This window comes from Pseudorasbora parva, chromosome 13 (assembly GCF_024679245.1).
Source record: "Pseudorasbora parva isolate DD20220531a chromosome 13, ASM2467924v1, whole genome shotgun sequence".
Classification (NCBI taxonomy): Eukaryota; Metazoa; Chordata; class Actinopteri; order Cypriniformes; family Gobionidae; genus Pseudorasbora; species Pseudorasbora parva.
In genome coordinates this window covers 23392979-23407237 of record NC_090184.1, presented here as the reverse complement: position 1 = coordinate 23407237, position 14259 = coordinate 23392979, and the positions used below count along the sequence as shown (strand labels likewise).

Here is a 14259-nt window from a genome sequence, read left to right as displayed (position 1 = left end):
AGCTCTGGTCTTCCTCCAGGAAATCAGATTATTAATCTTTAGACTAGTCTAAGTCTAGGATTATTTAAAACCATGACAGAGAAAGTAGATTTCTGTTAATCTGGTTTAAAGGGCCATTTTAGTTTAGGACTAGACTTTATCTCTGTCTGGGAAAATGTCCCAAATGTCTAAACAATATACTTCTATATATTGATTTCTTAGTTTATATTCTGTCCTTAAAAACTTGACAAAAAGGATACAGTCTATTATACCGTATATACTGAAGAGGGTGTGATTAATAAAAGGACATTTAAGAAATTATGAAAAAAATTGTGTGTATTGTATGAAGTCCTTGAAAATAAAATATGATACTTTGAAATCCTGGAATTTCTTGAGATGGTGCCTGTATGAACAATAAGATACATAATATCTTTGTGTTAATATCTAATGTTTGTTAACATTATTTTAGTGTGTAAAAACCCCCGACATTTTACAACCTTGTCTCTACAATAAAGAAATCCAAAATGGACTATAACAATGATATTAACTACTTTACAGAAGCAATGTAAGTGGATTTTATGTTTCACATTCTTGAGTTTAATTCCTTTGTAAGTACTTTTGATTTTGATACAAAGAAAATGATTAAATTATTAACTAACAAATTTTTTTATAGAAACATTTCGCCACAAATTTTGACTGAGCTCAATGTTTACTGTAGTTAATCAAATCAAGTTTGATTTAATCTTGACTTCTCGATTTCTACACCGTGATTATAGCAAGTGATCACAGACTGATTTCAAAAGCTAAATGTACTATTAAAGCCATTAAGCAAATGGCAGCGCCATGCTAAACCAGCTCTGGATGAGAGAAAGACAGTAGTGTAGTCAGCAGGAGGGCCATATAGCAGGAGCCTCTCATCCCAGACCGCAGCAGGTGAGGAGCTGTGAGCAGTGAGAGATGAGTGAAGAGAGCTGTTTGGGGCACAGCGAGAGATCTGTTCCCCGTGTCGAACAGCACTAAGAACACAGAGTTACAACAGATGATGAGCTTTCATCATCCAGGCAGGCAGATAAGCTGGCCTGAACGGTGCGCCACGAATGCAAGAGTGCTGGCTGCAGGCGACAACCTGAAACTTTTTCTGTCATTTTTTAATCTCGTGTCCCACTACACATTTGTAAAAGCCATACTGCTAGATTGCAGAGACAAATTAATTTCAGCCACTGAAATGATAGGGTTGTCACAATATGTAGTCAATATCAATACCAGTAAAACTGGTTCAGTGATTCAGTTCCCAACTAACAACACCAACTACACAAAAAAGCCATTAAATATGCAATTATTTTCATGATATGAGCTATAACCTATAAATGGCTGATGTTAGAATTCCATTAAATTTTTTCTTAATAAATTAAAGACTAAAAACAATTGGTTTAAATGCTAACTGTGAATTTAGGCATCACAAAATTATAATGTACATCATGAAAAATTGCTAAAACTAAGCTGACATTGCCCGACGGCCGACCGTCTGCGACCGTGTCCCAGCCTTAAGTTTGATCGGCTATATTTTTACATTTTAGTATCAAGTTTGTACCAAAGTACCAGTACTTTCGACATCTCTACATGATACAGACTCATTTCCGGTCAGAGGCCATTCTAATTCCATTCCATGGAGAGAAATTACTTTTTTTTTTTCTTAACTAGCTCCCTGAACAATGGATAAAAAAGACCGAGTCTTAACAGGCCCTTGTGCTAATATTACCATCAGGACCTGAAAGAGACGAGGATAGGAGAAATGAGCATGCAAATGGAAAAATCGCTTCAATCAGCCGCCTCTCTTTGCATTTCAATGCGCCAGCAGATGCTTTAATGAAGCGCTTTCTCTTATTCTCTCTCTCGTACTGACCTCTCCCATCCCTCGACTCTGACAGCTATGCATCTATCCGAGCACCCAAGGTTATGAGAGGTGTTGGCCTTACGCTTCAACGACGACTCTCCAGCTAGCACTTCTGTGACATTTCCCAGAGGCTAGGAGGCGGCGATGCAAGCATATTTAATTACAGTGCCCCAATCAAACTATTAATTATCTCATTCTAATACAACCCCAGGGAAGCAAAACCAGCAATTTTTGTGTCACCTCAGTCGGTCTGAAAATCATCGTATTTACGTCTGGGAAACAGTCCTATTGTAACTGAAATAATATTTAAGTGAATTAAAGATACAAGAGCAAGAGACAACCACCAAGCAGAATAAAGAGCTTAACTATCAACTAGAATATAAAATTTGCCTCTGCTCACCCTCATGAATAAAAGAACTACATCATAAGTAAGCTGCTGATTGACAATCAATCTGACTTGAAAATTTAAAAACCCATTTCATTACAGGATTGAGGTCAACTTAGTTAATATTCAGCCAACAAGAAAAGAGAAAACTGAAGAAGATTAATTAAGATCTACTCAGGAATTTCGGCAGGAAAAAGTGAGTAAACTGCATTTCAGAGTCATTCCACAGTAAAAAAATGGCTTTTATGTTGATCCATATATATATATATATATATATATATATATATATATATATATATATATATATATATATATATATATATATATATATATATATATATATATATATATATATATATATATATTTATATATATATATATATATATATATATCCCTCCACCCCCCAAAAAAAAGGATTTGTAAATGTTGTCCATAAAACATACGTTTTGTCCTTTGTCTTCTGAAGCCCAAAAGTCACTCTTTGAAATACAAGTCTGATTCACTGATTCAAAATGAACAATTCTTGACTACTCAGATCTCACAAAAACGTTGCAGACGTTACAACTTTTAGTGAATAAGAAGTCTGCCTCTCTGACAAAGCTTCAGAAATCTTGAAATATTGCACACAAGTCACATGGATCCCTTTCATAATCCTTCAAGTGCTTTTGCATCTTTTTTGGAGCTTAACTGTTCCAAGTCCTCACCCACTTCTATTATACTATAGAGTGGCCAGGATACGTTTCGCCTTTTGTGTTACAAAGACAAAAAGAAAGTCATATGAGTTTGGAACAACACAAGGGTGAGTAAATAAGGGAGGCACTTATGAAAGGCACTTCCGACTTCAGTAAGTTTTACTCAAAAAGACTGAAACAAGTCATTTCCACTACCAATAATCCTTATCCGTCAGTTTGACTGAATGAGCTGTAAAACAATACAATATTAACTCTTAGTCAAAATGATGAAAATCTCTTTGAAAAATTATCACTCAACATTCCAATGGATTAAAATGTTTGCAACTTGCTATATGATACAGGCATATTACTACAGGGATCTTTAACACATCCGTAATATTTCTGCGGAAATAATCGGGTTATTCATGGTCTGTGATTGTAATTTCTAGAATAATGTCACCTCATTGTTTTTAAAAAGCTTATTATTGCATTCATAGAATGAACCTTTTGCTGATTGTTTACAGTTTAACGGAACTTAATTCCACAATTTGCACAAAGCACAGTGGGGTGTAAGAAAAAGGTAGAAATGGAGGTCAACAAATCTCTAAATTGACATGATGAATTCAGATGGAACAGTCCATTTGACAGTTACATTGGCACTGGCTTTTAGCTAGATCTGTAATTAAAAAAGAAACTGGATGCCTACGGCTCATTTCCAAAGAGCGTTACGGTTCAGTATGGTATGCAATTTTTGTTTCCATTGACAGAAGTTATGAATGTTACCCTAATTCTGAACCCTTCTGTTGGGGTAACTAGCGCAGTAGTCCGGTATTAAAGGGTGGAGCTAGACTGTTGTTGATTGTGCCGCTTTCTTCTTTGCACAAGAATGACTTTGATCGCTACACCACGTCTATCATAAGGGTACTGTTTGAGAGTGGAAACGCAAGCCAGATCAGGGTTTACGGTCCAAATCATACTGTACAGAATTGCACCGATCAGTGGAAATAAGCCATTCAAGAAAAATTCCTTCAGAGACATCTACTTACCAAGTAGGGCAGACATATTCTGGAAGATCCTCAGAAGCTCAGGAGTGATGGCAGGGCTGTTCTCTAAAGTCACCAACCTGAATGAAGAAAAAGATTATGCCATTTAAACAGCCTTAATGTAAAATGCAACACCATTTTTCAGTCAAAGAAGTAACTTGATCAACATGACATGGAAAGACAAATAAATTAATTATATAAATAATAGTAACATTACAATGAAAGAACTATGCTTTTAGTGTCCATGGAAACAATACATGGCATCAATTCATAAAAAGGGTGGCTTCAATCTGAGCATCTTCCATCTTAAAAAAAAAACTAAAAAAACAGGTGATCTTTCATAAAAGCATTGCAGAAAATGGATTCTGCTAAATTTGTTGAAGTGCTGCTATATTTGATCCAGAGGCTACAGAGGAGTCTTTGTGCAGGTTGGGTTATTGTATAGAGCGACTCTCTTTGTCTTGATACAAGAGAGATAGAGTGACTCAGAGAAAATGATAAATGGACAGCGGGGAAGAACAACAAACCAAGAGAGCGAGTCTGAAGCCTTGAACTTAGGAGGGGGAGGGGAGGGATGGAGGTTAGCCCTCTTCAAAGAGAGGAGCGAAGAAGAGAATGAGAAGACTGATGGAACGGAGAGAAAAGAGATAAAGATGGAAAGTGTATGAATTACGGCATTACAGAAGAAATCTATGGTAAATACAAAGGAGGGTTGAGCTTGTTATCACGGACAATAGTGAGCGGAATGTAGGACATGCGGTTTAAAACCCAGAGCTGAAGATAAATTAATTTATGCATAAGATTTATCCTGACTCAGCATTGTCTTGTCGCTTGACAGCGCGGCTAAGTATAATATGGGGCACTTACATAAAAAAAGCGTTGGCTCGGTTCCTCCCAGGCACAACTTCAATGATTCATGCTATCATTCGGATCTGGACAGGCAATTTGTCACACAAATCTCTTAAGCATTACGTATGTCAGTGGTTGACAGGAAGGAAACAGCCACTAACTGGGATCCCATTTAGATTGAGGGCAGTTAATACAAGTGCAATGCCTTAGCTGTATTCCTGAGGTTAGGAATTGTGCAATGTGACACTTATATCCTCAGTCATGAATAAGGTAAATCTCAACCCATATAAAAACCAAGTGTTATTTTTCATGATAATGTTAATACGAAATTGTCAAGAATGAAAATACCCTCTTTGTCACAGTTATATGCAATTCAAACCTGAAATAATAATGAGATGGTGAACAAAACGCAAAAAGGCAAAATTACATTTTCGAATAAAAATTTGACGAGTTTAACAAGGCTTGAAAGTATAAAAATGTGTACTTTAAACACACTATTGTTCAAAAGTTTAGTTGGTGAGATCTTTTAATGTTTTTGAAAGATGCTCACCAATGCTGCATTTATTTGATCAGAAATACAGTATAAACAGTACTATTTTAAAATATTATTACAACGCAGAAATAAGATTTTTCTAATTTATTACAATTTAAAATGTAATTTATTCCTGTGTTGGTAAAGCTAACTTTTCAGCTTCATTACTCTGTCACTGAATTTGGTGCTCAAGACATTTCTTAATACCATTAATTTTGAAAAAAGTTGTGCTGCATAATATTTTTATATTTTTATAATTTCTTTTAAAAATAATCTCATTGCCTCATTGAATGGTAGCATATATTTTATGACATTTTATGAAGTACAAAGCATTGATAAATACTTTAATAAAATTAACTTTCATTACAAATATGGTGATTATCTCTAAGGTAGACACCAAATTTGATATATGATACTCATAATCTGAATCTAAGCATGTCATGTCAACAAATGGAAAAGTCAACCAAAGCAGTTGTTAAGAAAGGTGCTGAGCTGAATTTGCTGCATCTAGTGTTTTAAAAGAGAATAAAGTCTAATACATTTTAATGACAATTGTTATTTATATTTTTTAAATTATAAAGATTTAAATGATGTCTGTCATTAAACAGATTTATTCAAACATGCATTCATTGAAGAACATGTTAAATACTATGAATATGCAATATAGTGCACATATTTAACAAAATGCTCCTCTCGTTCACACTTGACTTCTTTTTTGAAGCTGCCAGCGTCTGTTTTACAGAACCTTGTGATCGCTTTTTTTAAAACGCCAACGCCCATGTCTTATTCTGCAGCTCAGCACATCTATTTAAGTAAAAAACAAAAACTTTTCTGATTAAAACGCCCTACGCCAAGCGCCTTTTTGACAGCTGACCAATGATGAGAGTAGCGAGACCTGACTTGTTTCCATAACAACAAGAAAAACGGAGAAGGTGCTGGTAGATCGACTAAACAGCAGCAGCAGGTCTTCAAACTGACTTTTGTTAAGTCTAAAAATATGCCGCAAAGCACACATCATCCAACCGGAGCTCCTGGACTAAATTATTGTAAGCACCATAATGTTTTCTTCCCTGTATAATGTCATGCATCCACAACAATTTTTGTGAACAGACATTTTCCTCCCCGTTAACTTCAAAAGCCAACGCAAGAGCCGACTTTCTCGACATTTTGCATCTGCACCACACAGCACTCGTTGCAGCTGTTGTTATAGCAACAAAAGACACCCTTGGCTGCTATTTGGAACCCATAGTTTTTTTACCAAAAGAGCGCACTTGTCAACTTTTTCTTGTCAAAAAAGACGTCAAGTGTGAACACAGCCTAAAGCCCCGTTTCCACCAAAATTACCCGGAACAATTTGTACCAGGAACTTTTTTACAGGAACTTTTCTCCGCCCCAGACCTGCAGCTGTCTGCGTTTCGACCGCGATAAAGTTCCGAGAAGATTAGGCAAATTAGTCCGGTGATGTAGGACTGCACGCGACTGCTCCTCCAAGCCAGTGACGGACAAGGCTGTCACTTTTTATTCGATATTCGAATATGCATTCGAAGATGACGTGAAATATCCGTAATCGAACTATAAATAAACTATCCGGTTTTTAAAGTGCCATGTAGCGCAATTTTTTTTACTGTCGGTGCGTTTACATGGAGCACTGTAATCAGTTTAAAAGTCCAATCTGAAGGAAAATGCTCCATATAAACACCTCAATCGTAATAAAAATGCCCAAACTGAATGAAATTGTAATCGTTTTGAGATGGGTGGATAAATCTTTTCATGAATCGATCAAACGAAACATTTCACCATGTAAATGACCTGACCGGATTACTTTTGAGTGTGCGTCCTTATGTGACAACAGCGCGCGCCTTCACCACTGAAGAGCACACGCCGCGCTCATGCACCAAGCATGTTGACAAGAGAGGAAAATACATTTTTCTGAGGGATAATCTTTTTATTTCATAAGAAGTTATGAAGATAATGTTGGCATAATGACACTGTCCCTAAGCCTATGTAAGCAAACAATCAACTTCTTCAACTGCGCCTGACATTAGAATTTATTTTTTCTGAGATGATTATTACACTTTACAACATATGAATAGCTTTTATAAAACCGTAAGTCCTGGTGGCCGTTGAGAGTTGCTATGGCATCCGTAAACACATTCAGCTGCTGGAGATGACGGCGTTGTAGATAATTGAATATATTCGAATGCCTTGCTTGATATTTGATATCCGTTCGAATTAGATTTTTTTTCAAAAATGACAGCCCTAGCGGACAGTAATCATTTTTGTGTGTACCGATTGAAAGATTTAGTGGATTTAGTTATTATAAGCTATTTATTTGTTTAAATAATCATCTCAGAAAAAATAATAATTCTTCTGTCAGGCGCAGTTAAAGTAAAAAACTGCCTGGGGCAATATACGCTGTGTCATTACTCCAACATTATCTTCATTATCTTATAACTTACGAAATAAAAAGTTAACCCCTCAGAAAAATTAACTTTCCTCTCTTGTCAACATGAGCGCGGCGTGTAAGACTTTTAAAAATGCCGAGTTGAACCTAAATGCTGCCTGAGCTCAACCAATCAGCATGTTCAGCGCCCAAGTCCCGCCCTCGAAAGTTCCTGAACTTTGAAAAAGTACTACCCCGCGAGCAGGGCCGTTTGGAGGGGGAAATATTTACCCGGAACTTCATTTATACCCTGGTTCCTGCGGTCTAAACACACGAAGTACCACCCAAAGTTCCTAGTTCCTGGGTAAAGTTCCTGTGGTGGAAACGGGGCTTAAGTTTGTTTTTCTAGCTGACACTGAATGGCTTTTCTGAGGTAAATGTGACCTTATATGACAGTATATAAATAAAACAGATGTTTACAGACTGTTTTATTGACGCCTTTCCGAGGTTGAAACACTGCCTGAGCATTAACATTTCACAATGGATTTCTGTAAGTTGTACTGTATTCAACATACCTTCTGATGTTCATTCATGTTTGTTTTTTGGTGATATAACTAAGCAGACGAGATGATCAGTTGAAGTGTGCTCTATGCTGCTGCCTTGCGTGACACAAAAGAATGCAGTAGCAAGACAGACCTCTATGGTTTCACTCCAGTCTAAGCAAAATTTTGCCGTTTCCGATTCTTGTGACCGCGTTGACCAACACAATTCACATGAATGACATGCTTTAATGCTTCAATGGTGAGAAGCAAGCTAAAGCAGTATGAAGAGAGCTGACAGAAAGCTGGAAATTTGTCCTCCCCTTATGTTCACCACAGTGGCCAGCTGCACAGTAGAACTCATGCGGCGAAACAGCATAAGAGCCTGTGGAGAGTACATGCCATGATATTCTGTGCTGCCCTCACCACTGGCATCGCTGAACAGCGTGGAGTACAGAGGTGAAACAGCCACATGAGTCATGTGGTTTTTGGAGAATTTTATGACAGATTTGAACTTTTTATGCACTATGATGTGTGAAATGTGACGTCAAATACATGTGGGGTGCTTTAGGGGAAATAAACACTTGAATCTGAAAAAAAAAAGCATAAATATGTACCAGTATAGTAGAGTATTCGTTTGGTGGGTTGGTATTCGAGTTTTAATTTTGGGATTTTTATTTATTATTATTTTTCACACACCTGGCATCCCCCCTCGAAACAGTTTGTGTTCGCGCTTTAATATGTTTACACTATAGAATTATCTTATTAAACTATTATCTTATAGCCTAGCCGAAAGTTGAATATGTAGGTAGAGGTGGGTGATATCTCGATATTTCTTATTATTTTTTAAACTCGATATGGATTTGGACATATTCTATATATCGATATGTTGTTTATATTTAATTCTGATTCCGCCACTTTGCTTGTTTGCCTTCTCTGTGCTGTGGTTTGCGCGCCTCCCGCCTCCTTGCTTTTGTTCGCCCTCCCCTCGCGTGTTGTCTCATTGAACACGGCGGCGTTCGCAACCAGGTGAGGATTAGTTATCATGTTGACAAGCGCGTGCGTTGTTCAAAACTCAGTTTAGAGACAATGATTTTCCTTCTAACACAACTGCTTGCTAAAATTCATAAAGAAATATTAATGTTCATCATAGTTCAAATTGCCAGTTTCACCCAGTCAGGTGAGTGACACTATTGGTGCGAGACGCGGTCACAATCATGTCAGTTTATGATTTGTGTCAAACTAATCGCATGGTTTTCGGTTAAAATGTCAAAATGATCGCATATCATTTGAAAACATTTAAAAATTATTACAATATCATTATTATTATTTTGTCAGCTTTATCGCGGGATTATGATGAATAGGTCTATTCATGTTTTAACCAAGAGGGAAATATGAGACATCCCGGGTGTCCTGAGACACCCTTCTGTAAGTTGTGCTGTAGCCTAAGCCTATCATATAGCCTACCTTCTGACATTCATATTTAGTTCTGTAACTGGAAAAGAAGTGAATATCGGCTCATGTGTACATGATCCGCATGATGAGGCGCTCAGTCACGCTTTAGTAAAGAGTGCGACATCTTCTGTTTGAATTTTGATACAAATTTAACAGGAAGTGGTGTTATGACAAAATCAGTTTATTTATATCTCAGTCATACCCCCATCTTTCTGCAGAATGCTTACTGTTTACTCTAAGTGTAAAAAAGGAGTCTTATGAAATCATCTTATAAAAGCATGAAATGAATGAAAAGAAGGCTACATGTATTATTTATTTTCTTTTTCAGTTAAATTATTATTATTTATGTAATCAGGGAGACATTTTTTTAAATGTCGCAAAAGCACTTTGTTCCTACATGAACTGGCATATTTGTTTTTGCTGTAGTTTTTAGGGGGTTATTTTTCCTGTAAAGATATCAAGATATATATCGTATATCGAGATATAGCTAAATATATCGAGATATATTTTTCGCTCCATATCGCCCAGCCCTATATATAGGAATCCAACCTTATTATACTTAATAAATATATTTGCTTCTTCTTAGCCTAAGTCTTCCCTGCAACTAAGTATTCTTTTCTGAGCGCACAACTGCACGAGAAGAAGCGCATACCTGAGCTTGCATTTTGGGTTAAGCTGTCTTGGTTTGACATTGTGGAAAATAAAATGGATTAGCCTTTTGAACCGTTAGGGATGTGACGGTGAGAATGTTCCCTCACCGTCACATTACAGTGCTTGTGCACTGTGCGGCCGTAAACGAATGACGGTTTAGAATTTCGGTTTAGTTTAGAATTAGCACCAATTGAGGGGCGGGTTGCTTGAATGGTGGGTTCAATGGCCTATCATTCTTAATGAGAAACACAACAATAAAACATTACTGTTACATCCCAGTGTGTGTTTCCTTATGGGTCCTTAACACTGTGCGATTTTTCAAAATCCTTTGCGAATGTCCCTTGTCAGACTGTACGAACATGATGTAAGCCATGTCACACTGTAAGATCTCAGTTGTCATTAATGTCAGACTGCACGATAGTTAAGGCGCGCTAAAATAGGACGCGCGCAAGAAAACTCGTCCGGAGTTTTATATCATCAATGAATGACGCGTTGGGTGACAGCGAGCTGCATTTTGGTCATAGTTTGTCTTGAAAAACCAAGATATTTGACTGTCGTCGTAGGAGAATTCACACTGCAGGATTCTGTGCCAAATCTTCTGACACTGCTAGAATTTCGTCTGAGGTCAAATTTGATCGCAGCGGTCATTAATCGGCTGCCGGTGAACATGTCAAACTAACGACCAAAGACGTCAGGTTTTAGCCTAGTATCTGAGGAATCTTTTAGGATTTGCTAAATTTGTCTCAGACGACCAAATCGTGGGCAAAATCGCACAGTGTGCACCCGGCTTTAGAAGGACAATGGTTGTGTGCCCTGTCCTGTTGTCTCTCTCGCAGGTTAATTACCATCAGCTGCAACTCGTTGTGAGCATGCCTAAGATTGAGCAAAGGTGTATATAAGGATCATTCAGAACCTGCAATGAAGAGGAACACTTCTCCCCCAGCCTCAGACTGCAAATGATCCTTCTGTGTGTGTAGCAGAGATCACGTGTTTATCTTCGAGTTAGAAGTGAAGCCTATACTCGATAATTGTCATCTACCATTGTCTAGTTTGTCCTCTAGTGTGTGAAGAGGTATGATTTTAGCTGACCTTTGTGGGTAACTAAAAGGTATTGTCATTTTCTGTCACCTCTGGTTATTTTGTTATTTGGGAGCAGTAGGGAGAGAGTGCCTTTTTATTTTGTTTTTTGGTTAGAGAGGAAGCTCAAGGAAGTTTATGTTGTTGATTTTCATCTTTGTTTTTGGGCAGTGTAGGTAGTTCTTTTTAAACCTTAGTTAGCCTCAGTTTTGTTTATTGTTTTAGGCTATACTCTCTCCTGACGATTTATTCCCATGTTTTTGTTAAGTCTTTGGTTATACGTAGAAAATAAATACAATTACTCTTTAAAGTGTTTTGTTTTCACTCTGAGACGGAGGTTGAGGTGTATTCTCCACGTTTCTTTTGTTTATTTACATCTCTATGTTATTTTCAGGTAAAATCTTTGCTTTTTCACTTGTTATCTTTCCTCCTGGCCCCTAGACTAACAATTACAATGACAAACTTCCTTAAACAGGCACTTTTACATTTTGCGTTGTTGAAATGAAATCTTCCGTGATCATCTTGTCTTTCAGCTTCTCACTCGTGATGAATGACATCTGACTCCTGCTGCTAATGTACTGCCACTATCGTTCGGCTCACGCTGCACATTCAGTTTTTAATTGTAGTCAATCTGTTCTCTAACTAAACAAAATAATTTTTATAACCTACTACTAAAATATATCAAAACGACGGTGGAGGCGGTACCGCAGTGGGCAAGTTATGTAACCTATGTATGCCTGAACACAGGTAACACCGACTATTGCAGCAAGCCTAATACCAATTATCAATCTAAATGAATCTATTGCGAAATATATGAACTTGTTTTGTGTTACTAGTGCAGTGTCTGTTCTCAGAGGATATAAGCCCTGTTGTGTGAGGCGCGTCACTTCTCGAAATTCCTGCCTTTATTAGAAAGAAGAATATGTTCAGCCTCCTCGCTTACTAAGCTCTTACTACCGAAGCTTCGAAGCTCAAAAGATAGTATTCGGACCAGCACTATTCTTTACAAAGTTAAAGAGTTCTCATGCTAAACAATGGCGAAATTTTAAAACATGAGTTGGACGTACAGTGGGGCAAAAAAGTATTTAGCCACCAATTGTGCAAGTTCTCCCACTTAAAAAGATGAGACGCCTATAATTTTCATCATAGGTACACTTCAAATATGAAAGTGTTTTTTTTTTTTTTTACAAATTATGGAAATAAATTGTAGTAAATTAAATTGTAATAAATCTAGTTCATTTTTTTAATCGCCTGACTGCACTAATAAAAAAATCCCCCATTCCCCTTATATTACAGAATTCAGTCTCTCCCCATGTAGAAGTGTGAGATGAGATGAGCTCAAACCACTCCTGCAGTAAATTGAGATCAGATCAGATAAAGGATCCCGCTGTTATATAGATAGACACAGATGTAGAATACATTTGTGATAGTATATGGATATGAAATACTGAGAATGTGTAATATAGAGAGAATATAGAGGTAAACCACGGGCTTCAAGAGACCCAAGTGAGAATATAATGTAAACACTACCAGTAGAATCTGGAAAATGGACACTTCTTATTGGTCTCCTCTTGTATTGATCTGTGACAGCCCACTGCTGGAGAACAGTGCTCTGACCCACTCAAAGTTTGACTTTTCATTCTCTTATAACTTTTGACGCCTTTGGTGTAGAAACTGTCTTTTCAATCTCCACATTAATCGATCATCCAATATTGTGAACTTTATTGCTTTCTGTTGGTTTATTACTTCATTTTAGCATTACATCCTATTTCGAATACAAAACATATATGATGGTCTGAATCTTAGTAATACTTTCACCTAAACAACATCTGAGGGCTTAAAGCTGCCTGTGAAGTTTAGGCAATTGCACTAATTGTTTAATTTGTCAATGGCTTTTCTAATGATATGGCTTAAAGTCAAACCTCTAGAGATTCCTTACGTTATACGAAGTACAATGACCTCTCATATTCAACTGTAATTGCTTATTGGGTATCTTAGATTTTATCGTAAACTGCTGTATCTATAAAGTTTTGGTGCGTTGAACTTGACCAGATTACCGATATATAGTACTAGAGCAAGGACAGCGCCGACAAGGCTATGTTCAGACTGCAGGCAAAAGTGGCCCAAATCCATGAACACTGGAATGGAAGAACTAATCTTTTTTTTATTCTAATATGGATCACTTCCACGTGTGGCCAAATCAGACACAAGTCTAATGTTTTGCAATGCAACCTCAGTCTGAACAGTCGTATCAGAATTTATGCACATTTTAAGCCACTCTATAATTATAATTAATTACTTTTATGTAGTGCTTGTCTGAGTAGTCAAAAGTGCTTTACATATAGAAGAGGAGAATCTCCTCAACCACCATTAAATGTGCAGCATCCACCTGGATGATGAGACGGCAGCCATATTGCGCCAGAATGCCCACCACATACTGGCTTATTGGTGGAGAGAAGATGAAGCCGATCAGAATGTGGGGATGATTAGGAGACAGAGATGAACAGAGGCCACTGGGCAAATTTGGCCAGGATACCGGGGTTACACCTCTACATTTTTTTTTGAAGGACATCCTTGGATTTTTAATAAACCACAGAGAGTCAGGACCTTGGTTTTAATGTCTAATCCGAAGGACGGTGCTTGTTACAGTAAAGTGTCCCCATCTCTATACTGGGGAATTAGGACCCACACAGGTTGAGCACCCCCTGCTGGCCTCACTAACAACTCTACCAGCAGCTACCTAGTTTTCCCAGGAGTTCTCCCATCCAGATACTGACCAGGCTCAGCCCTGCGTATCTTT

General features: G+C 37.4%; 1 protein-coding gene across 1 annotated transcript in view; it reads right to left on the bottom strand.

Moving 5' to 3' along the window:
* The window catches only part of ipo11 (importin 11), a 236424-nt gene that overhangs the window by 77151 nt on the left and 145014 nt on the right, over positions 1-14259 (bottom strand). Inside the window, exon 22 of the mRNA XM_067413532.1 lies at positions 3977-4053. Coding sequence (XP_067269633.1) covers positions 3977-4053 — 77 coding nt within the window. The remainder of the gene's footprint in view (positions 1-3976; positions 4054-14259) is intronic.